This window comes from Paramormyrops kingsleyae, chromosome 16 (assembly GCF_048594095.1).
Source record: "Paramormyrops kingsleyae isolate MSU_618 chromosome 16, PKINGS_0.4, whole genome shotgun sequence".
Taxonomy (NCBI): domain Eukaryota; kingdom Metazoa; phylum Chordata; class Actinopteri; order Osteoglossiformes; family Mormyridae; genus Paramormyrops; species Paramormyrops kingsleyae.
This window is the reverse complement of record NC_132812.1, coordinates 24,053,557-24,078,063: the sequence shown is the minus strand read 5'-3', so window position 1 is coordinate 24,078,063 and position 24,507 is coordinate 24,053,557. Positions and strand designations below refer to the sequence as shown.

Genomic DNA, 24,507 nt, shown 5'->3' with positions numbered 1-24,507 from the left:
ACGGCTCTGGCTCTGAACCCTCCCTCACCCTAACCAGAAGACGGCTCTGGCTCTGAACCCTCCCTCACCCTAACCAGAAGACGGCTCTGGCTCTGAATGTTTCAATGGATTCAGACTCACCAGACAAGCTGGTTTTTCCCACCACAGACGTCCTCATTTTCAGTGGAAACTCAGGTTCCCTCATAAATCATTTTCACCAGGAATTTCATTTTAGCAGAACAACCATCACTTTCACCCCTTTCGTTCCCCATTTGCTCCTCTTTCATGCAAGTTATGTTCTTAGTGTCAGTTTATTATTAAACAGATGATTATTCCATCCCCATAGTGCTAGACACCCCCAATTCAGCAGCAGTGTGCAAGGGAAAGCATGAACACGTGGAAGAGTCAAACTAAATTTTGACTCTACCAAATCAAATCTTGCATTGAAATGAACAGGCCTATTTATGAATTGAACTAACAGCAAAAGTCTATAATAGTTTTAACATTATCAGTGAAATGTGCATAAACCCATTCAGGGCATAGAGTTATGCAGTTTTAAATGTGTATTACTGGGCTATGACAGAAGTGCTCAGGTCATGTTCATTTTAAGACAGGCCTTGACAAACACCGAAAACTGCACTCTGAGATGCTACGCTAATCAGGCAAGACCACGCGCTATGGGTTACTGGTTATGGCTGACCATCATAGGGCAGGTCACAATGAAAACTTAACTGTAAGCGAAGGCTAGAGTGTCACCCATGACGGCCAGTAAAACAGGGCATGTTCTTCAGCTGCAGCAGAGATGGTATTTCTAGATTTCCAGCTGTTAACTGGTATTTTAAAAAGAAACAGTCAATTGACTGGTCCACCCGCGAAGGCGCTCCGGGGGCAGGCCCAACATCCAGCTCCACTGGAATATGTGGGAAATACTTGCTGGGTGGCCGGCCGACCTCATCCCCCCTCCACCGGCCAAACGATCCTATATCCACAGAGCCTCCTGCTTGCCTTCTGAGACACACATCCTTAATTCTGCAGCACCGCTTGCTCTCCTGCCACCCAGACGCAGCTGCACGTTTGCCAAAGCGGTGTCGACTGCCCTTGTTCCAGGCATCACATCCTTCCCGGCACACGAGCCATGACCAGCATATTCTCAGGAATCACGGCCCACCAGAGAGCAGACACCGTGTTCCCGGCTCTCTCTCGCGGTGTTGCCATGGCACAGTGTCTACTCCCAGAGGTAAAATGGACGTTGTTTTTTTTTTCAGGCTGCTGTCTGTTTGGCTCAAGCTGCCACATAAGCAGATCCTGTCTAATGCACCTCCTCCCCCATGTTGAATATCCAGTCTCCTTTAGAAGCCACCACCCCTCCCAAAAAAAAAAAAAACATCACCCTGACCCCTATAAAGACTAACAGGAGCATCCATAAGAACGAAGGGTTATGCCATGTTCCCCATTATCAGGCGCTAAGACCAGTGAGATCATGTTTTATTCATCAGTCTGCTTCCGTGATGGAGGGGGGGGGGGGGGGGGGGGCAGAGAGGAACACTAGGTGGAGTGCAGATGGGAAAACCAGTTTCATCATTCAAGGGACTTCCACAGAAGGGCACGACAAAAACATTATTGATCATTTCCCCTACACAATCCACCCAACAGTACAATGGAAACTACCTTCTGAAGATGCTGAGTAACCTTTTAGCGAAAAAAAGACATGTGCTTTACCATACTAACCAATTTACAGGACATGGGAGGAGGAAGAAAAATAGACATTAAGAAAGGCTGTGATCAGGCCAGTGATTAAAGCCAGGGACCAATGAGATGTAATCTTTAAATCCTGGAAGACGTGGGCAGTGTGGCTGTACCCACTCAAGCATTTCAACTGAATTTCTACCAAAAAAAAAAAAGAAAATTCAGGGGTAAGAGCAAAACTAGCAGGGGGCAGCTGAAATGTAAAATCAGGAAACGGAATGCAGGGAAGTGTGCAGCCACGTCCCCAGTGGACTGCTGGTGAGGAACGGCCGGGCAGAAGGTGGTGGGGGGGGAGGGGGGGGGGTGCGGGGGTGGGGGGCTTCTCTCCAGAACACTCGCAGACGGCCACATTCCCTTGGTGAAACAATTTTTCAATTTGTGTGTGAGATGTTTTTGGGGGGGGGGGTCCATCAGTGGCTGGAAAGGGAAGGGAAAAAGGATGGGGAGGGGCTCAGAAGAGATGGAGGAGGGGAGAGGGGTGGCCGGGCGTCACCGCTAGGGAATGTCTCTTCCCTTGCAGACACAAACCCCCACTCCCCCCTTCCAGGCCTGTGAAGCCAGGAAGAGGCTTATTGTTTAGTCTAAAGCCTGCTACAGATTGTCCTTCTGTCCCAAAAGGACGGGCACGGGAGAGAAGAGGGGACAGGGACAGAGGGCAGCGAGGAAGAGGAGGATACTGCCCCAACACCCATTAACCTCACACCATACAGCTTTTCATTAATAAATGCAGACATGCACACGCACACACTCTCAATGGGTTTCCTCCTTCAATTCCATGTAACAATTTCATGTCTTTAATAACCTGCCACACTGATCTATTCTCCTCCCTTTACACCGTCTGCTTAAAAGCGAGCCAGCGATCAGCCGTAGGTACCGGCAGCTCGAGTAAGAGCACGGGAATGACGACGAACCTGCAGTAAAACTCCACTGGGGAGACATTAAACGGTCTGCCTCCCTCGCTGGGACAATCATCACGTACACCTTAAATGGGCGATTACCACAGGGGCTTCAATTTAGCAGAATGGAATGAAAAAGTTATCCGCAAAAAAAGCAGCTCCCAGAACGAATGCGTGTTAAATTAACTTTAACCTGCAATGAAAAAAACTGGTAAACTAACCCAGAGTTCAATCCCAATAAAATCCACACATCCACTTGGGAGCAACATAACTCCCAAAAGCATGCGAACACATGAAATTGAAAATCAAAACAGGGTCCCGGGTACATGGCAGGGCCTCCGTGACCCTGATCTGGGTAAGTGGTTGGATAATAGATGGATTGTTTTGTTTTTGAGGAAGGACATTTGCAAACTGGATAGTGTGTTAATTTGCAGTCGGAGCAGAACGAACTCTACACTGCGATCCCCAATCCCACAGAAAGGAGAGGACACAGCTGACAGAGAAGCACATCAGCTTCACTGCGTCTGACTTCCCTCTCAAGCTGCTACTCCTGTCCGTTCAGGAAGCCAAAAAAAAAAAAATCTGACATCATCCATCCGGTACCTGGGGACCTGTCCCAGCAGCACAGCTGCCCGAGTGCAGGAAAACAACTGGCCTGTCCCCCCCCCCCCATACACGGACTGGTTTGGATTACGCCAGTGAGGCTTCATGATCGTCATCCTAATAAACTCACTTTACCAATCCTACAGGAGTATGACACCAGCAACTCGAAGATAAGCCTAGATACACGAGAGAGATTCTTCTGAGCGTTTTCAATGCACCTTTCCCTGACAGGGACCCGGTCTGCAGATATAACACTACTTTTAAATAAAAAGCCGCGTGCAAATGATTTACCTGGCTGATCCAGACCCATCTCAGCCAAGCATCTCTTATGCTGAAAGCCAAGCGCGATAGCAAGGCGTTTTGAGCAATCATGCACTTTCAATCCTGAATGAGCCAGGGTCCAATTTTACACATGGATCTCTGAAGCCACGTCAACAGCCGGCCGGCTAAGATTCAGCACTCTGAGAAAGCATGCCGTCAGGCTGCGTATGGTATGCGCGCAAGTCATGCGCATATGTGCAGCGGACATATAGGGTGTGTCTGCACACAGCTGTCCATCCTTTCCCTCTCTGACGGTTCTACTGAAAACTGAAAATCCATTTCATTTCCTGGGCAGGACACACTATCCCTCACGAGAACAAAACAAACGCGCAACGAAAATGACAACAACAGACTTCAGAAAAATAAAATGGCTGACATACGTGTAAGCTTAACGGCCAATCATAATTTTTAATAACGCAAAACACTTAAGCTAACAAGCAAAACAACTGCACACACAGGTCACTAGCAAATGGCAGTGACTCACTGGTTACGTACGAGACAAGCAATATGGTGCTGTGGTTTGAAAACAATGTTAAAAACAAAATAAGCATAGCCCCATAACACTCACTGCCTGCAGGTAAAAGCCAGACCACCCACTATTCTCCTTAAATTGTAGACTGCATAAGTCTAATGTCAACAGGCTGGAGCCCATGTTCACAAGCCCAAGTCCAGAATTACAACTGCTCAGACTCTCAGATGTCTAGATAGACTCTCGGGTGTCTCTTGTAGGTAAAAGTGATACAGTGACCCTTTCCAAAAGTGACACATCACAAAATGTTGCAATAGTTTTAGTACCAATAATATTCTCCCTTTTATTTGTTTAACTGGAGAGTCTAGCCAATGAGGGGCTGCTTCTGTTTTTCGGGTGCAGGTGAATGATGCACGGCCCACAACATGACGGATTCTATCAACAAAACCCCTTTTGATGAAGTTTCACATGGGTGGTTGTAGAGGGAGCAGGGCCAAGCTCCCTTCCTGGGAATTACATGTCACGTGTGGAAGATAGACTGCACCGTCCTCAAAAAAACGGGGAAACATCTTGCGTCAGATTTTTAATCAGGGACCGTAAAAAAAAGGGAGAGAAAAAAAAAAGCATCGCTCTAAAAATTACAATTATTTAACACACATACTCAAGCTGGGTGATGCACTACTAATTGGGTACATTTCAAACAAGAATGGCCAGAATTTCATACCACAAGCATACAATAAAAGAAACATCAAATGAACACAATTTAACCTAAAGGCACTTAATTGTTTAAATAAACAAATTACATGCATCTATTTTCTCATAGACAGAAGATGCCTGCAGCATTTTACATCTTACACAAGCATTCGCCTGCTTTGCTAGCAGAAATCAGCCATCGTGCTCTGAGGTTAAGCGCCGGAGGTGGGAGCAGGTCGATGGCACCGTCGGGTGGATTTCTGCAGGCTGTGCGTGTGGTTCCTCAGCTGCACCAGTGCGTGGGGGGGCCTGCGACGCCCTCTTGCCAGAAAGGTCATCGGAATGCAGCTCACCACAATTCATCAGAACCACACGTCAAAATGCTGTAATGGGCTAACCCACCTGAAGCAGAACTCAGAGGAGGGGTTCTGCATACACAAGCAGCAGCTCCAGGGCCAGGCCCAGTGCTGGCTCCAATCAGCGACCGTGAGTCAAAACTCAAGAATTTCTGTTACCGGTTGTAGAAGATTGTGGCAAGGTTTGTTTTCAAACACTTAGCAGCTGATAAGTGCCCAGTATGGGGGGGGGGGGGGGCAGTAAATTTCAGGTCACACATATGATACATATCTTCAGGAGAAAAGCAGCGACGTATCTTTGTTCAGCTAGACTCCGTGGGGAGAAGCTGTTCCCAGACATCTGTTCTCGCCTAGTTTATTATGAGCAGAAAAACGCCCCAGCCGTCGTCCCTCCCGCGGTCCAGCCAGCGTGTCCACGCACAAAGAACGGCTCTTCATATCATCGTCTTCTCACCCCTTACATTTCAGTCCTCAACTTTCTATCGGCATCCTCACCTCTCACGCACCGTCGGCCCCTTCGAGCGCGAATATCTTATCTTCCTCAAGGCTGAACAGAAGTCATGTTGAGCCTCCAGGCCCAAAGCTCACAGCATGACCTCGTGTGTGTTTTACAGACCCCCCCTCCTCCTCCTCCCCATCCACATCCCCTGCCACCTTGCTGCCTGAGCCCCTCTCAACATTTTCTACAAAGATGTGCTGTTTGCTAGGCTTCCTAAAATGACCAGCCCTAAATGAACACCATCACAGAGTGTGAAGACTGTTAAAGTCAGAAGGTTCGCTTAATCACTGACTGGTTTAACCCAATCCATACCTGTAAAGTAATGGGGATTGAGATGCAGCAAGCAGTGGCGGACAGCATGCAATGACCCCACCCACCAAGGCATTAAAATCATTATTTCTCCCACTGCCGAAGTACATTAGTAACACGAGTCAAGAGTCTGGCTAACCAGTACACAAATTATCAACAACCACCCAAACCATCACCAAGCCACCATTAAGGACACTATTTTCAATTCTATGAACCAGTTCTCATGATCTAGTGTGAGAACCACTGTGTAGAACTCCGCAGAGCCACAATAGTACTCCAACCATACTATAGTAGGCAAAGCCTTAAAATAACCACGAGTGCCTAGGAAACGTAAACAGTTGCAACAAAACATTTATTTTGGTTAGTGTTACAGTACAGACAAAAAAAACAGCGTTAACACCGGCCAGCCATGTAAATATAACATTTTTTCTCTAATACGACGAAAGATTCATTAGCGAGCTACATTTCTTGCGCAAAACGGCAGCTTAATGTAAAATGCAAAAGCATAACTTTAGTGCGTGAATTACATCCCAATCCAATGGTTCATAGTCAATATGAAAGCGTGCATGCTGGGTGTATGGGTTAGCAAATGCAATCGGCACACAAATCACTTTTGGCAAAATGATGGCCATTTACTGCACGAATCCTGGAGATTTTGTGCACACAGTCGCGGGCAGACGCCACATGACGACATTGTTTGAATAATTCGGAAAACGCAGAGGACCAGGCGTAACATTGCACCATTTTCTTTACTCAAAAAATAAGACGCGGTGCATCGCGGAAACCACCAAGATAAAAGTCACTTTCCAATGATACATTAAACACAACTATATAGCAAGACAATGCACTAAAATACATAAAATAAGCTCGATCAGACTGATTATTTCAAAGAAAACGGACTGTTTCTTCTTTCCAGGCTCGTTCCAGCTACATCGTAACTCTCCAGACAGGATACATAAAACACGTTTTATTACATTCTTCTCTTGGCAGCGGAATTACCCCTTAGGTAGAACAATGAACCTGGACAGGGAGTATTGATGTGAACCTTATACATCTGATATTGCACAATTCTTCATTACCAGAGCCCATTAGGGTTAAGACAGCCCGTCCGGGCAGACCGCTGTGCGCGTGTCCGCCTGCGTCCCCGACGCGCGTTCCCGCATCCGAACCACACACGGCGAGCCCGACGGCCCCCAGCTCATCGCACGGCTAAATCAGGCGCGACAACTTACTGGACACCTGCCGGACGAGCGGTTTTTCCGCCTTTAATATGCTGATTTCGGGGCAGTCTTGACGGCCCGTCTTGTGGAAACGGGTATTTAGGAACAGACAGCCTGACACACGCCCGTTTCTCGGCTCTGCCGCTAAATGGCACTAAGCTGACAGCCCTTTATCTCACAAAAGCAAAAAGACGCGGCCGAGCAGCTCGACTTACCCGCGACGGGGCTGAGCAGCAGGACGGCGCAGATCCCCAGCGCCAGCACCGCCGTGGCCATGGCCGCGCTCCGGCTCCGCGGCGACGTGCGGCTTCCCCGTGAAGTTCTCGCTTTCCCCAGTCGCCCCTCGCTCAAGCCGGGCGATCCGAGATCATTCACTGACGCCGTAACGTCCAGCCGAGCTCCGGGCGGAGAAACGAGCCCCATGTAAGCGCATGGCAGAGCTAGGCGATCGGCCTCCGCGGAGAAACGCTGTAATCCGCGTATCCGTGTGAATCCCCAGCAAACTGCAGTATTACTCAAATCCTTCTGTTTATCGGCAGCTCTCTTCGCCCTCCCCTCTCTCATTACATTATTACTAAGTCAAGTCGGCAGTCGAGAAAAAAGTAACTATACGCCTACATTTTCCAAAATGCCCAACAGTCCATGTCGGGTGTTTTAATGTCCCAATAACACAAATAAGCTCTGACTGGTCACCATGATGGACCGTCTGGCACAGCAAGTCCGCTTAGGCGCGCAGAGTATTTTGGAGCAGCTGGAAAAATCAAACAGCGCTTCGCCAAGAGAAGTGCTACCGAGCAGGTTACTCGAATCAGTACTTAAAAAAAATTAAAATAAAGTACATCCACATGGATATGGAAACGCCGATCAATCTGTGAGCAGCGCAGTCAGCGACACTGGGTCAGTCTGGAAAACGTATATTTGACTTCAATCCAAGGAAAGGCCTCCGGATATAAAATGTAGATTATTAATTATTCATCTTGCTTCAGCCGAGCTCTAATGGGGTCCTACGGAGAAGCGCAGATGCTCCCGGTTCCCTTTAAACGGCACCGTTTGCTGCCTACCGACTCGGGAACTTCGCTCCCGTACCTAATAACTAGGAGGCATATTATCCCCCTTTCTCTCGCTCTCTCCTTTTCCTTTTTTTGCTCCCGTCTGCACCGAAACTACTGCCGATCGTCTCTTCCAAGGGCTCCGTGGAAGGTTTTTTTTTTTTAGTGATTTCTAATATCCTACAAAACACGCGTCGGTTTTTCTGTCCACAAGACGCGTTTCGAAATTCCGAAGCGACGGACTTAAGATCTTGAAGGAGAAAAAAACAGGCGACTAAGTGCAGGACGAAATTAAATATGGTTAAAATGTTTAGCTAATGTAGCTGGCTAACAAAAAAAAACTCGAAGTCTACAGAAAATGCTTCGTAGATAACAAGCGAGATTGCCCATCGTCAGTTTAACCTGCGTATCTAGCACTAGATGGGGGGGGGACCGGAGAACGGCTTTTGGAAGAGGAGGGCTGAGATAAGCTCCTCTTCCGCCGTTCCTGTTTAGCGCAGAGATTTGGCAGCGGCAGCCGCGCCAGAGAGACAGACGGGACGACTGGAAACGCCTCGCCCGACCTTACACTGTCTCCGGGACGCCGGCGCTCACATAAAAGGGAAAACGCTGCTCTCCTCGCGCTTTGTCAGCAGGGGAAACGAAGGCAGCGCCCTCTAGTGTCACACACCCACATGCGCCTGCTGCTCGCGGTTGCGTCCCCGCATGTCTCGCGAACGCTGTTCGAAACGAGGGCGGCGCGCCGGCGCAGTAAAGCGAGGTGGTCTCGCACCTGCGGGGCTTCACGGTTCGAATCCCGAACTTAAGTGATGTGTCAGGAGAATGGTTATTCCGGTTTCTCCCGAAAGGCATGCTGTGTAGGTGTCCCCAAATTACTTGTAACGTGAGTGTATGCGCCTTTCCTACTCACTACTACAGAGCACTGGATTAGTGGTTATGGAAAGCACGTGCTCAAATGAACGAACACGGAGCGAGACAGTGGCTCATAGCTTATCACTGTAGCCTTGCATTTTCCAGCACCCAGCTCTGTATGCACTTTTTCAGGTCCCCATTTGGATAACCTAAAAATCTATGAATGCAATCAAAAAAGTAAAAATGCCAAAAGTCTAAGGTTAGGGCTGGGTAGGGGATAAGGGTGTCTTGATTGAGATTAGGATTTGCCCACATAAATGAATGGAAGGTTCTAATTTAGACACGCCACAGCAATTTGCAGATGGATATTTTCACTGCTGGGATTTATGTTAAGTTCCTTTTCCCTTTCATCAGACCTACGTACCTTACACCCACATCTCCCCCCATCTCTTGAGTGGCACATTTTTAGGTCGCAATACATATCCCTGAGTTACCCACTGCCGCCGTCTCCTCTTGTCAGGGTCTAGCTCCACTGCAGATACACTTGGGCATTACCATTGTGACCAGCACGACCTTAAATTGTCACTGTGCAAAAGGACTATGGACTTGTTCAGCAGATGGCTTAAAGGACACTTTTCAGGAGGGTGCTGAAGTGAGCTTGCAGCTTTTGTTACCATGGAGATATGCAAATTCCACAACCAGAAGACTCTACCTCCTCCAAAATGTCTACAAAACTAAAAACACGTTTAGCGTGGACTGAAAAGTATTGAATGCTGTGATCTTTTATGTCAGTTGGAAGTCAAGGGGCCAGACAGACGGCGATATTTTTTCCCTTCTGTTCTTCCATAACGTCATGTTCCCAAATCGGTGGCCATCTCTTCTCAGGCTCAACACATGTGAGACTAATCTGGATTGATTTTCCCCCTGCACAGCAATATAATCAATATTTGATGTAGATGTCAGGAAATACTCCCGCGTGCCATTTTGTTAATGGCGCCGGGTAGATTCCTCCCAGATCGCGCAGGCCCCGCCGCCTGCTTCGATCGTGAGACGAGATAATCTTTACCATCCGTGTGATGTCAGATGCCGTGGTACTGGACAGAGGAGGTACCAGTAATCCGCAGGAAGTGGAAGGAGATATCATAAGTGGAGTGGTTTTCAATCTGCCGCCTTTTCTCAGAAGTGAGGGGTAACAGTGATATGGTCATATTTCATAAGTCATCACTGGTGAATTCAGGCGGGTTGTGCCAGGTGGGGGCACTCATTCTGGCAAGAGCAGAGCGGCCATTAAGAATTTACGATGTTTATCTGTGAGCACTGCGAACCCGAGTCAACAGAAATGGAAACTTGGCTCATCTTCTGTCCTTATGTAGCTCTCATCCTATGACAATGTCACACACATCCTCTGAACGTTTGTCACCTATACCGGCCAGTGACTACAATCAGGAAGCAGTTTGTTTTCTAAAAAGAAAATAAATATATATTATATATGGGTACAGACCACGCCCCCACCCCTGCACTGTGCAATTCATTACTGTGATAACTCACCCAGCACAAATAAATAGTAAGAGGTCTATTACTCCGGTAGTCAGAATCAATTAACATACAAATTTCCCATGATTTACATCATATTTATGAAAAGATTCATTAAAAAAACAAGTCACTGGAAAGAGACACAATGGGGAGGAGTGCGGCAGCAAGAATTTGTCGACAGAGTCTTTGACAACCTTATGTTTTCCCAGATTTATAAAGAAATGTCAAAGGGGTTAAAGCCCACTTAGAATGCAGCGGGTAATTGGATTTTTTTTTTGTCCATGCACGTGGCTTTACAACGGTCCCCCTTCCTCTTTCTGAATGTCCTTGAAGAAAGATCAGATTCTATGGAAACAGATGGAGGAAGTGAGACTCTGAAGTCTAAGCAGCTAAATGCAGGCCTCTGTGCTTAAGGCAGAATCTATATTCTTCTCTCGTGTTGTGTAATGAGGCGATTCAGTTTCAAAACATCGCCCTGACAATTTCATGGCGTACATTAATTTTAAGCCATCAACAAAAATATATTAAGCATAAACAAAAATCAAATTATATGATTACTTAGTCACAAGCAGTATAAATCAGTTTTAGGATTAACAACCAAACAGTCAGATTAACAATTATCCTGAAGTGATTTTCTTCCGGTGAGCAGTTGCCGTCAGCTTCCAAGCCGTATCTGCAGCGTCTTTGTTTGATCCATACAGTGATACCCGAACTTCCCCAGAAGTATATCTGGATCAGCTCATTACATTTGAAACTGCACATTATTAACCATTCTATTTACTTCTCTTTACCCAATAAAAGTTTGCAACTTAGTTGCAGGAGAAAAGGGCAGCGGGAGAAGTGCTTCTAGAGGTTTCTGTTCCTAATAGAAGGCCGAGGACTTAAGCAGAACCCGCTGCCAGTTCCAGCGAGGGCATGTGGAGAAAGATAGACCACCGACAGCAGTCCACCGACAGCAGTCCACCGACAGCAGTCCACCGACAGCAGACCACCGACAGCAGACCACCGACAGAGCAGCGGCGTCCAAAACGCCCCACTGCCACCCAAACAGCAGCAGTTATGGTCAGCGTTAGTGTCCTACCTCCACAGATTTGGGAAGGAATCGGAGGGAGGGGCTGTTTGCATAGTTACAAAATGAAAAGGAGACATACGGTTTTAGTGAGGGAGGGCTATAGCCAGCTCAAAGGTAAAGGTACAAACAGCTGTTTTCATATCCCTCATTTCACCTGTGCTTTACATCAATTTTAAATAAAAAGACAAAATTGCTGCCCCCCCCCTTGCTCCAGACCACATGAAACACTGGGCACCTGTTTCCTGGTGACTTGACCTGAGACAATGAGCCGGTCTGCTGACAGTACATGAGTAGGCATTTATGCTTGGCATACTACATAAAGTGTGTCTGCACATACACGCGTGTCCTGTGCTATCTGAACATCCCCACGTTGATGGACAAGGCCACTTCTGGTTTCCTGTTCTTCCTTGACCCCTTACACTCCAGGGCCACCTCTAGGTGGGGCCCGACGATCCCACTTTGCCCCCTGGTGGACACAAACAGAAAAACAGGTTATAGTGTAGCAGGCTAGTTTTATGGCAATGGAATTACAATGGAGTCTTGCTACAGTTTAAAAAGAACTGACTTGTTTTGCTTGAAATACCATTAGTTCTCTGTTGTTGTATCCCAGCTATCAAATTGTACTGCATAACAGGTGGCATTCTTCGCAGAATGTATGAAAATGTCAGAAAAAAAGAAGAGTGCCAATTTGTACCTTTGCTTGTCACTGGGGCTATACCCTAAAAATTCTTTATTTGTCACATAAACAACACAAGTACAACATGTAGTGACTCTCATGGGTCCCTCAAAGGCCAATTGTACCCTATAGCTGAAGGTAAATGTACCTTTCAAGGCAGGGGTGTCAAACTGCAGTCCTGGGGGGCCGGAGCCCTGTGTAGCTTAGTTCTTTCCCTGTTCCACCACAAATGATTCAGCTCAAGAGCTGTGTGGTAATTAGCACAAGGAGTTGAATCAGGTGTGTTAAACGAGGGTAAATCAAAAACTGTGCAGGGTTCCGGCCCCCCAGGACTGCAGTTTGACACCCCTGTTTTTAGGTACAGAAATGGACTCTGAGGATCATCCCCAAGGTATAAACAGCATTAATGTACCATGAATGGTACAGAAATGTTCCACAGAGTCCATTTCTGTACCTTAAAAGGTATAATTACCTATAGCTAATGGTACAATTGGCAGACCCTTGAGGGTACAGCCCCAGTGACAAGCAAAGGTACAAACTGGCACTCTTTCTGGCAGTGCAGAATTGCTCAGCCCTTGTGTCCAAGACGACACTGTTTTAGATAAAGTGTCAGGTCAGCAGTTAAATGTGAACGTCACCGCAATCTGCTTTACGCCATATTTGTGCTAATGGCAATTAGCAGCAGAGCACATAAACTTCGGGAGCTTATGTGCATGAAGACTTAGCAGATCGGAACTCAAAGGGACATGCAAACCATAAACCAGTAAACACTGGTCAGGTGGGAATATAGCGCTCTGTCAGAGTAACCCAAAGGAAGCCAAATCAACCAATGAGGAGTGAGTTAAGCCAGTGATTGACAGTGCATAGGTAATCCCGCCCACCACGTCTGGGAGAGGGACATGCGTACCCTTTGGCCCAAGTCCCAGCCTCCTCTTGCAGTCTCTGCTGGCCCAGCTCGTCCTCAGGGGTGCTGAACTCCCGGTTGCTGTCAATCAGCAGGTTCTGAGGGGGGGGGGGCGCAGAGAGTGGCACCGTGAAGTGACAGCCCCAGAAACCCAACCGTCTCTACAGATTGCCCGCATGGTTACCTTGCCGCCGATAACGTCGCCGTCCCTCAGGTGAAACGGCGCCCCCAGCAGGCTCTCCGTCTTTTTCTTCTTCTTGCGCTTTGACACCTGCTGGGTCTGTGATGACAAAAATCCATCTTCAAAAACGACACAAGCCGCAAAAGACTTGTCACACACCAAACTGAAGATGGCTACCGTTACCATCATTCATACGCGTAGCATGAAGCCCGGAATCCCTCCTGCCTCCGTTCACACTGGACGTAGTCAGTCCAGGACAATCCCTACTGCTTTTTGCCCCCTATCCACAGAACCTGGGGGCCGTACCCCCACCCTCAATATTCCGGCAGGCACCTCACCCAGCTGGAGATGACCATCCAGGAATACTTCTCAGGACAATATTTGGCTATGATCAGGCTGTCTGGGCACAGGCTGCAGTGGGCGGCAATGGCCTGGCGAAGGCCGCGGGCAGAGCCGTCCCGCCCGGTGTCCCACACCACCTCCTGGGACGGGTAGTAGCTCCGTTCTCCGGGGATTCCGATCTGCACGTTCAGCAGCAGCTCCTTTGGCCTTGGGGAGGGGGGGGGGCAGGGGGAGGAGGTGTACAGAGGAAGGGAAAATGCACATAATACGCTCATTCCCCCACCATCCAAGATCTGACCAATCACAGTACAGGTCTGTCCAATCATCCAATCACAGCACAGGTCATGTGATCTGGTTACGTCACTGGAGCCCGATCTAACAGCACACTACAACAGCCACTCTGAGGAGGAGAGGGCTCACCACCGCAGCTCCACTAGAAGGCAGCCAATCAGAGCTCCTCTTACCCAAGATTCTCCTCCTTCTGCAGACGCTGTACACAGAGCTCCGTCCCGCTGGCCAGTTTCAACTTCCTGTGGCAACATTTATCTGAAATGAGGTTTTGCTCACATCCGAGTCGGTGTGTAGAACATTTGCCAAAATTTACCAAAAGACAAATTTATCTACAGGGGGGGAAAAAGAAAAAGAGTGAAAATTCTATGCCATGTAAATATTGAAGCAATAAAAATCTTGTATAGAACAAAGTGGAAACAGAATGGAGGGTTAACATGCAGGCTGTGGGGTTTCAGTCCTGCTGGCTCACTCACTGTAGGGGCTGCAGGTTCCCCCTGAGGATCCTGCCGGGTCTCCGGCTTTCCAGCAGCCAGACGCGCAGGAAGGCGGGGCTGGGCACGCACAGGTCGTGCAGGGGGGGGAGGGTCAGCACCTGCCGCGGGCCAGGAGAGATTAGCTCCATGGCTAAGCTAACCCAAACGGCGCTAAAGCGCCAAGCCAGCGCAGGACGGTTCCCAGCGTACGGCCCAAACGCTACGTCTTTACAGAGCAGCTCAGGATGGAGATTCCGCCGGAAGAGCAGAGTCCTTCTTGGGACTTTATCCCTGTACTTAACTGCCAAACCGGCGGTTAAGCAGACGTACACATTCCACGTAGCTGCTGGTTAGTCTCCCTACCTGGATCTTCAAGTCGTCCAGAGCTGCTTCCACCGAAATTTCTACGTGGCCCACAAACTGCATGGCAGCTCCACAACCACCTAACAGACACACAGGTGCCGGTCAACGCCGTTGCTGGCGGGACCCCCCTCCCGCTCCCCCCCTCCCCTACCTTCACCGGTGGTGGAGGGCTCCCCCTGGTGGTTGTCCAGATCGTTGCCTATGTGGTTGCCCTGGTCGCCCTGCTCCATCAGTAACCATACTGGCATCTTCAGAAACCCCTGTGTGAGACACCAGCAAGATCAGACCCCTTTAAAAACTATAGGTACAATGACCTGGAAAATTCAGCATCCGTGTGTCGTTTACCTTGGGCGGCAACCGGCCCTCTGTCACCACTAGGGTGTCGCCGCCAGCGACGCTGAGTTCGCCGAGAGAGGAGTCCTAAGAGGAGAGAGAACAGTTCAGAGGGGAGGTGAGCAGATGGCGCCGAACATGACAGGAAGCAGGAAAGGTCCAGAACCGGTGCGCCGCCTCACCTCGTCCGTGAGCGCATCCCCCAGCTCCTCGCACCAGTCCATCTTCCTCAGGTGCCAGCATTCGCCTGGGCAGAGGGCCAGAGTGGTCAGCGGGGGGGGGGTACCGGCCACAAGAGGGCGCCACTAAAGTGCTGTGAGCAATTGGCTTTAAAACAAAATGACCTTCACCTTCCAGACCAGCAGCGTTCAACATCAGCCTCAGGCACTGCAACCAGAGAAGAAGCCCTTTAGTGTCCGTCTCAACGTTTAAGCAATGTAATATCAACCGCTTTCAAACCAAAAGTGCATGCAGACACACAGACACATGCACGCACACACAGACTAGCTCACACGTGCATGCACACACACAGACATGCACACACGTGCATGCACACACACAGACACTCACACACATGCATGCAGACACGCACACACGTGCACGCACACACACACACTCACACACGTGCGCACACACAAGCCCTGCTGACCTCCTTCACGGTGATCGTTTCTTCCACAATAATCTCCATCTCAGCCTCGGTGCCGACGGGAGGACTGACGGTGAAATAAAGGAACAGCTGAAAAACAGAGAGAGATAGGAATGGGGGAGGGGTTCGGCTGAAATCCACAGAGCAGACTGCCGGCCGGAGACGGTCCCCCACACCCGCGCCAGAGCAGCACCGCTGACCTGGTGGGGTCCCGGCGCGGCTCCGGGGCAGAGGACCAGCGAGGTCATGAGCTTGATGCCGGCCTCACGCACGGTCATGTCCTCCCGCACTGCGGGGGGAGAGATCAGCGTGTGACATGCCAGCGGGGCAGAGCATGGGGGGGGGGGCACGTATCACATGACAGAAACAGCATGCTGGCATGCGACTGTACCTGGGGGCAGCAGTTTCCCAGTTCGGTCTGCCTGTCGTAGGCAGCACGGCACTCCTGGGGGGAGGCACACGGGCTCAGGCACAGGGTTAACAGAAGCGTCACGTCACGTCACAGCACACGGGGAGGGGGTGGTCTCACCTTTAAACTGATCCTGCAGCTTCAGCTCCTCGATGGCACTCAGCTTGACTTCTGACAGGAGCTGGGGGCAACGAGAGCGGCAGATGGCATCGCGATGCAGTGGCGCCCCCCCGAGCCCGGCCAGGTGTCCCCAGGACTCACCGTGCTTCCAGAGGCTGAGATCTTCGCCTGCTTCCTCGCCCCCTCATCCTCGCCGCCCTCGCCCTGCGCCCCCCTCGCCGCACAAAGATGGGACTCCACCTGCAGCCAGCGGCAGTCCGAGGGGGTCGTCACGGTTACAGTGTCACCAGTGAGGCTGAAGAGGCTGTAGAAGGGCGGGGTCACACAGACACACAGAGAAGGACAGACAGACACACACACACACACACACACACAGCTTAGAGCAGCCTTCAGGAGTCCCTGATATTCACTAATGTCTGCCTTCCAGACAAAAAATACATGTAGTCAAGCATTTACATGTTTTTGAGCCCATCTACCACTGACCTAATAGCGACATCAAAAAGTCGCGTCAGAGACCATTAAAATGTTAAAAAGCAGGAGAGCTGTTACATACGATAAAATATTGAGTCATTCAGAACCTGGGATTAAGGGAAACCTCAGCGAGACACAGTGTTACATAACACTCTTTATTTAGAGCTGAATGAACATTTTCATGAAAAGAAGTGACTTGACATGCGTCCTATTGGTTAACTTTCCTGGGTTAAACCAATCAGTGATTGACAGTAGTCCATCATCCTGCCTCCAGTGTGGTTCTTGTATAAGTCCCTGAATCAGGCAGACCAGCCCCCCCCCATTACCTCGTGTCAAACACCTGTGGCTCCAGCACCAGCAGCGAGTCCCCATCCTTCAGCGCCAGCTCCTTCAGCGTCCGCTGCATGTCGGCGGGGGGGAACACTCTCCAGCCACTCCCTCCCCCGCCCTCGCAGCCTGGCCGGCTCTCCTCCCTGCACAGCAGGGTGTCCTCGGGCCCCACGGCTTGGCGAAGTGCCCCCAGCGTGGCCCCGCCGGGAAAGCCCCGCGGCTCTGGCATCAGCGCCGAGCTGCCGGCGACCCCCCCGTCTCCGGCTGCCTCGTCGCAGGCGCGCAGCAGAGTGAGCAGCACGGGCTCCCACTCGCAGCCCATCCGCAGGGGCGCGCCGCTCACCTGGGGAAGCCACGCCCATCACATTAGGACCCGCCCCCCCACGTGACACCGGACGACGCCATTGACGGCACAGAAATGTGAGAGCCGCTCACCTCCCTGCCGTTCCAGACGAAGAGGTCGGAGCCATCGGACACGCCCACAGCGTACAGAGACTGAGCGTCATCTGCAAGGCAGGTAACATCCTCACTGGGAGACAAAGACCACACAGCTGGAACGCTCCGGAAACCTCGGCCTACCTGTGAGGGTGTTGTAGAGGTGCAGGCCGGCTGGAAGCTTCCGGGCCACAGTCAGGGCCATGTCCCCCTCCCAGAGGTCCTGCATCTGAACATCATGCGGGTCGTGCGTCAGAAACGCGGCGGCCCGGCTGAAGCCGGCAGCGGCCGGACGGGTCGTGCCTCACCTGGTAGACAGCCAGCCGGAAGTCGCCCACGGTCCGGCGGCGGTCGAAGCTGAGGGTGACCGTGTCCTCGGCCGCTGCTTTGGGCTGCAGGGCCCCGTTCTCCAAACGGTATTGTGGCGCCAGGTGTAGCCGCACCTGGACGGTATTGGCGGAGGCGTCGTACTCCTCCCTGAGGGAAAGGACGGGGGGGGGGCAGCAGCCGTGTAAGTTTAATGATGGGAAGGAGAAACGCACATCTGTGAGTGTCCCCTAAAAGCAGGACCCACCCAGGGACACAGATTCTCAATCTGATGCATTTCGATTTCACATTTTGCCATTAAAGTAGCTTTTTTATACTCACTAAAAAAGCTGCAATACCATTTTATCCAAAGATATTGTCTATTATCTTACGAAAAGACCAAAGCAGATACGTCCATTTTTTATCATAATGAAGACGATTCTTCCTCTAAGCTCGTCTCTCAGGTGTACGCACGCATCCTCGTCAGCGTATACGGCAGCCGCACAGACCCACCGCCGCTGCTGCAGCGTGACGTTCTCCTCCTGGGCCATCTGGAGCAGGTGGGGGGGCACCGTGTAACCACGGTTCTGCTTGGCTGCTCGGCAACGAGAGAAACGACCCGCAAATCAAACAGCCACATCCCGATGCCCTCAGGCCACGTTTCAGACACGCCGAATGTGACAGGAAGCCGGTCGGATTTACGGTTTAAGACACAAAGCAGTGACAGGGAGGTGCTGGAAACAAAACTGGGACTTTTTTTTTATCAACTGGAAAGGAAGGGTTTACCTACATGGGGACAATATCGGTGACGACCGTGGATAAGTACTGAGAAAAATACTGGGCTAACAGATTTCATAATGATTCTGTACCATAACATAATTTACATCCCGTTATAAGCAAGGAGCCACATCACAGTGTAGGACTGACAGTCACAGTCACACAAACCCCCCACACCTTCCTGAGGCCGCAGAAGCCCCGCCTTCCGGTAAAACAGCATATAGGCACTCTCTTTGCCCTGGAACTGCTTCTGGATGTCCCTCTCATGGATGGGTGTCACAGTGGAGTCATTCAGGTCAAACCAGTGGGGGCCATCGCTGGCCCCAGGCCCTTCCTCCGCAGCCTGGCTCTCTGGGGCTGCGTCCCCCCCTGCCACGGTGGGGGTGGTGGCTTTGAGGGTAACCCGTGTGCCATTAGAGACCAGTAAGAACACATCCGACTGGCTCTGCAGAAACTGGGAGAGAGAAAGCACAGCACTGGGAGAGAGCTGGGGTATCTGGGAAGGAAGAATTAATGTAAAAAAAACAAAAGATGCATAGGGAATTTTCTGGAAAAAAAATACACCAGTCCTCCCACTGACCTTCCCAATGGGACCATGCTGTTTGCGGAACTTCTTGTTCCAAGAAATCCCGATTTTGTCCAGAAGTTTCTGGCCTAGCTGGTCCACAAGGACAGTCCGGGATGCTTCCTGTCCAGAAAGGATGTTTCTGTAAATCTCAACAAGCACGGCGATGTTGGTGTTGACCTGCAGACAGAAGTGGCGTGGGCACACTCTGGTCCTACCTGAGACAGTATAGTGGTAAGGACTGATAAGGGGTCCTCGTGGACCAGCACCGGTTCTGACACCTTCGCCTGAGCCTTTGGAAACTTGGGTTTGGGCTCCTCCTCCTAAATCCCATGGGGTTCACATACAAGCAAGGAATTATAAACTATTAAAAGGACGCCATCCCAGAAATCCCTGGGGAAGCGTTCCCCTTCCCACCGCGCAGAGCCTCACCGGCATCTCCCAGTGGCCCAGCTCGTCGATGTCCTTGATGTAGACGTGGTAGTGACCCCCATGGCAGCCGCCCTTGTGTATGATCACGGAGAAGAGCTCGTATGTGTATTCAGAGTCTGGCTGCTCTGCCTGTGTGAGGAGACCAGAATGACGCTTTACCCACTGCAACAGCAACAGCCCTCCCTGGGGTCAAATCACATCTACCTCATGAAACAGCTCATGGCGTTTACTGATAATAATCTTTTAAGCATCGGCAAGAACGACAGAGCCTCAAAATCGAAGGTGAGTCGCACTCCTTGCTGGCCGGTTACGTGCGACACGTGCAGATTCGCCAGCTCACACTCACGCTCTCCGACTCTCACGCTCATGCAAGAGGCCTTACGGCAAATCGATATTATTCCATTATAAACCTAAAATTAGCTACATCAAAAGTGTTGGGGGGTAGTTTGCAAACTCTACAGAATATTTACAGGGATCATAAAACTGCTACATACATATGAATGTAAGTGCATGTGTGAGCAGACTTGTCTCGAACTGAAAATCTCACACCAGCCAGGTGTCCACAGTTGAAAACCTTGCTCTGTCATTCCCTTTATCAGGGGGACGACTGACACAAAAACAATATCATAGCTGCATTAGTGATGACATCAACCATATGGGAAATGCTGTTTAATCCAGTGGCCCATTTCAGCGGTACATGAGGGCACCCTGTGCACGGCCAGGCTGGCGTGGGAAGTGCAGGGGGCTCACTGGGAGGTCGAGACGGGCACCTGTTCACAGAAGGGCTTCAGGTTGGCGCTGAGGGGAAAGGTGTAGCGGCCGGTCTCCTTGAAGCGCTCGCACTTGGCGAAGTCGAAGCTGAACCTCAGCAGGGACACGGTCAGGAAAGGGGGCAGCTTCCGTAGCTTGGCGGACTGCGGACGGACAGGGCTGAGGTGGGGATCGGGCTTGTAGAACATCCTGCTTAGCTAGAGGCCTGAACCACTGGCACAGCGTTAGCCTGCAACCTACAGCTTCAATAGTTCACTATTGGCGCTTTTCCACTGCCACCAAGAACTGAGCCATACCCAGAGCCGTAACCGGGCCGTACCCGAGCCGTACCCAAGCTAACACGGCCCTGCTAGAAAGAGTGACCAAACCAAGCCATTTGCGTCACCACCACCTGATTGGTTGAAATGCACCAAGATACCAGTGTTCTACGTGTGGATTGTCTAAAGGAAAAAAGGGTATATTCTATACCCCTATTATTCAAATCACGGTCCTCGACGTCCGAGCACTGCTGGTTTTCCAGCTTTCTTTTACCTGTGAGCCAGGTGTGAAGCCTCTGACCAATCAGAATCAGTAATTATTAAACTAACTACCTGGGAGAACTGAAAACAAGGCCTGGATTTGGAATTGAGGTCCAGATTTGAAGAGCCCTGCTCTATACTGTATATTATTCTTTGTTAGTAATATCACACATCGCAAGGCATTCGCAAAAACTCAAAACTTGAAAATTTCCCGACTCCTAATTAAAAAAGTAGTTATAGAATAGCTGATTGGAATGGATTTGTAATGCAAATTCATGCAAGCGATTGGTAATTCTGCTAGCGTTTGATGCTAACATAACACAGCGATTCTCATAGATGTGGTAGAAAATTAGGAAATCAGCGCACAGTAAATCATGACGTACACCGTGCGAACAGTAAATAAGCGTCTCTGTCACTCTCCAAACCCGGCGACGCCTTTACCGAGCCGGGCCCTTCTGCAGTGGAAAACCAAAGTGAGCTGGAACCGCGCTGTAGCTAGTCTCTCTTTGCGGTGCGGCTCGGGTGCGGCTCGGTTCCGGTATTCCAGTGGAAAAGCGCTGTTAACTGTGTTCTTAATTAATCCTGTTACATAACTGAAGAGTCCAGGTTAAATACGTCTTCCTGTCACCAGGTCAGCGGCTGAAAGTATACTCCAGTGGTACCTACACCCTGAGCAGCACATCAAAAGAGCTTCTGAGATGACTAACCTTGGTAGCCTTGACCAGGACATTGCAGCGACTGCAACGGTACAGGTTGTTTCCATCAAAGACCTCCTCTTCGACAAACATGCTCCACAGCGCCTCCTCCAGGCCACCCAGCCCCGAAACTGACACTGTCAGGTCCAGATAGTCCTCCTAACAAAACATTTTCATTTAGAGTTATTTATCTGGCCCCATCAGATGCTTTTTTCCAAAGCAAAGTATGAGAGACGTCACACTTGCCGTACCCCTCGTGCCACACGTGCACATACCTCTCTCTCACTGACGTTGCCACATTCCTTGCACACAATCTGGTTGACCACAACGCCGTGGTACAGACGGTGAATGAGGTCGCTCCCAGACGTTCCCACCAGGGAGCTCTCCAGGGCACTGAACAGGATGCGGTTGAGCTCCTGCACATCGTGCTGACTGCTCTCCTGGGGAGGGGAATGTTGTGGGGTCTCTGGTATGTCACATGATCTGGTTTCCTAGTCCCATGGTTGCTCTTTATCACACCGTATCACTGCCAGGTCCCTAATCACTCAGCCGATGACTGCCCTGACCGCTTTCAAGCCACCCACAGGCAGGGGTGGAATTACTGCACGCTAACAGCTGCTGATAGAATTAACTGACTTCCCTTCCAGTGATCACTGTGCTAAACATGGCAGTCTTTGAGCATGTTGGTAAATCCCACCCACAGTGGCCTGCAAAGGCGCATCTCGTTAGCGGGCACAGCGCAGCGGTCCAGTACCTCTCTACTGGTCCATCCGAAGCTATCGGTCAGCTGGGCCGTGGAGGCCGTCTGCTGGTCCAATAGCAGCAGCTCAGCAAACAACCTCTGCAGCTCCAGCGGAATGACCCGCACCTAGGGACAGACGTACCCACCTAATGCCACCACAGACAGCTTCACGTTTTATTGTTCACATTCTATGCAAACTCCCACCGCGCAGTGTGGGATGGGAACAACTGTCCAGGTGATGATTCACAGGGCACATTTTTGAGCAATGTTGCTGGGCAATTGCCAGCCAGGTGTGACGAAGTGCAACTCGATCATCTGGATCTGGGGTGAGTTTCCCGAAGCCTTCTTAAATTAAAAAGATAGATATTAAAAGATAGAACGTACGAAAGACGTAGTGTTAAGAAGGTTTCAAGAAACTCACCCCTTGATGATCGCAAAAAGTTGCCCACTGCCAATTTATTTTAACTGCCAAGTTTTTCAAATAAAAATTTGTTGCACAATGGGACAGTCCCCAAGCAACACTGGTCAGCAACACTGGTCAAAAATTTGCCCCGTGTATCATAACCTTCCTTCGGGTTCGGACCCTACCTTGGCTTCTGGTTTGTCCTTATCCTCCAGGCAGCCTAGTTCATCTGGTCCCAATCTGAACAGCTCCTCTAAAGATATTAACATACAAATTACAAAATAAATCCAAGGATTTGTTAATATTTAAATGAATTAAATGCAATGGCTTTCTGCGATGTTTTCTTACAATTAAACTGTCAGTTCTTCTTTAAATGTCTTAGTGAAATTTTCTTTTAAAAAAATAAAATAAAAATAAAAAAACCGACAACAATCGGGCTGATTTTCACCATTGTCAGACCTGCTCAGCACATATGGCCGTATCCTCACCTCTGAACTCCGGAGTGAAAAGGAGAGTCTGCAGCAAAGAGTTAAGATAACAGGTACCACCCTGGTTCCTGATACCGCTGAGATTTACGGTCCCTCTGGCCGGTGGGGGCTCGGCGTCTTTCCCTTTGTCAACCCTCTTATCGACAGTGACAGGACTAAAACCTTCCTCGTCTTCTTCAAAAAGATTTCCAAACATGCTGTCTCGCTTTAATCGCGGTTCTTCTTTTCGCGGAGAAATATGAAGTGGAAGCCACTAACTGAAATACAACTGACGAATAGGAAGTGAACCTTTTCCTCTTGCTATCTCATCTTTGTCTTCCCCAGCTCTCGGTTCGTAGCCCTCTGGCTCAACCCTGAATATATTGGTTTAATGGGAGAAAGCATCTTTAGTGCTGGCCAGGTTTTTAAAATAAAACTACTGTAAGTTGTCTACCACGTCACTATAAAACAAAATACAGATTGCCATCTAACCAGGTGGCCAAGTAATTATCAATCTAATGCCACCCAACCCAAAATAAATGTAGTTTGCTACCTTATCATCGTCTGGCATGCAACTTTTATTTCAACCGAGCGTACTTTATACTTTCGTTTCTGTCACAGCAGTCGTTAGCTATCTAAATACGAAACATAAATAGACTTAACAACGCTGTACAGTAGGTGGCCATGTTTTTACAAGTCATGTCGATGCCTGGTGCATTGTGGTACGTGAAGTTTACTTTCCACAGCTTCATGTATGTTTCGCCATCCGGATCGTATATAAAAACTACATTTACCACATGACGTCGCACTACTTCGTGTATGACGGTACTGGTAGTTCTTAAAAGCCTGTCTGTATAAAAGGCACGATGTATAAACTGTACTACAACATGTTACTACGCCAGTAGCTACAATGTATAATATATCATATTCATAGTCTGCACCAGGCATCCAGAATAAAGGAAAACAAAATAAATGTCATCAATTCAACTTCCATTCGCTTGGCATTGTCAGTTACATATTCTCGCCAGAGGGTGGCGTGTTTAGTTGGAGCGCAGGCAGAAATGTCGAGTGACGTTTAATCGATGTTTTAATCGCAGTTTTGTATCTTTGCCTGTGATGGCATAATTTAAGATTATCGAGTTGTAACCAATTTTTATTAGTTGTCACTTCTTGTACACACAATATCTGCCAATAGGTTAGCTTAGCGTGAACCTCTGAAAGCTAGGACTAAGCATACCTGGTTTTATAAAGAGAAAGAGG

At 49.5% G+C, this 24,507-nt stretch overlaps 2 protein-coding genes across 3 annotated transcripts in view; both read right to left on the bottom strand.

Annotated features, from left to right (window-relative positions):
- Positions 1-8,062, bottom strand: part of LOC111858338 (bone morphogenetic protein receptor type-2) — a 37,104-nt gene extending 29,042 nt beyond the window's left edge. The window contains exon 1 of the mRNA XM_023840009.2: positions 7,307-8,062. Within this exon, the coding sequence (XP_023695777.2) occupies positions 7,307-7,655 (349 nt within the window). The 5' untranslated portion in view covers positions 7,656-8,062. The remainder of the gene's footprint in view (positions 1-7,306) is intronic.
- Positions 8,063-10,602: 2,540 nt separating this feature from the next.
- On the bottom strand, positions 10,603-23,948 carry usp40 (ubiquitin specific peptidase 40). Of its 2 annotated transcripts, XM_072700461.1 has the most exons (31): positions 23,269-23,948; positions 22,966-23,033; positions 22,390-22,503; positions 21,911-22,075; positions 21,648-21,794; positions 20,422-20,565; positions 19,652-19,780; positions 19,438-19,542; positions 19,235-19,342; positions 18,832-19,108; positions 18,391-18,472; positions 17,880-18,048; positions 17,716-17,800; positions 17,572-17,642; positions 17,133-17,479; positions 16,477-16,639; positions 16,336-16,396; positions 16,198-16,251; positions 16,007-16,095; positions 15,810-15,896; positions 15,511-15,547; positions 15,343-15,407; positions 15,173-15,247; positions 14,979-15,087; positions 14,828-14,907; positions 14,465-14,583; positions 14,165-14,230; positions 13,697-13,907; positions 13,362-13,457; positions 13,181-13,275; positions 10,603-12,063 (listed from the first exon to the last, which is right to left on the bottom strand). In XM_072700461.1, the coding sequence occupies exons 1-31, from the start codon at positions 23,462-23,464 to the stop codon at positions 11,949-11,951; spliced, it is 3,729 nt and encodes a 1,242-aa protein (XP_072556562.1). In that variant the 5' UTR covers positions 23,465-23,948; the 3' UTR covers positions 10,603-11,948. The 2 variants fall into 2 exon arrangements, with proteins under 2 accessions (XP_072556562.1, XP_072556563.1); XM_072700462.1 differs by lacking the exons at positions 10,603-12,063; positions 13,181-13,275; positions 13,362-13,457; positions 13,697-13,907 and having other exon boundaries at positions 14,207-14,320.
- Positions 23,949-24,507: the final 559 nt, after the last annotated feature.

Coding starts and splice junctions, on each gene's coding strand:
- usp40 (XM_072700461.1), bottom strand. CDS start 23,464: ATGTTTGGAAATCTTTTTGAAGAAGACGAGGAAGGTTTTAGTCCTGTC. Junction 16,397..16,476: donor TCTCAGCCTCTGGAAGCACG/GTGAGTCCTGGG, acceptor CGTTGCCCCCAG/CTCCTGTCAGAAGTCAAGCT. Junction 15,088..15,172: donor AGGGCCGGTTGCCGCCCAAG/GTAAACGACACA, acceptor TGTCTCACACAG/GGGTTTCTGAAGATGCCAGT.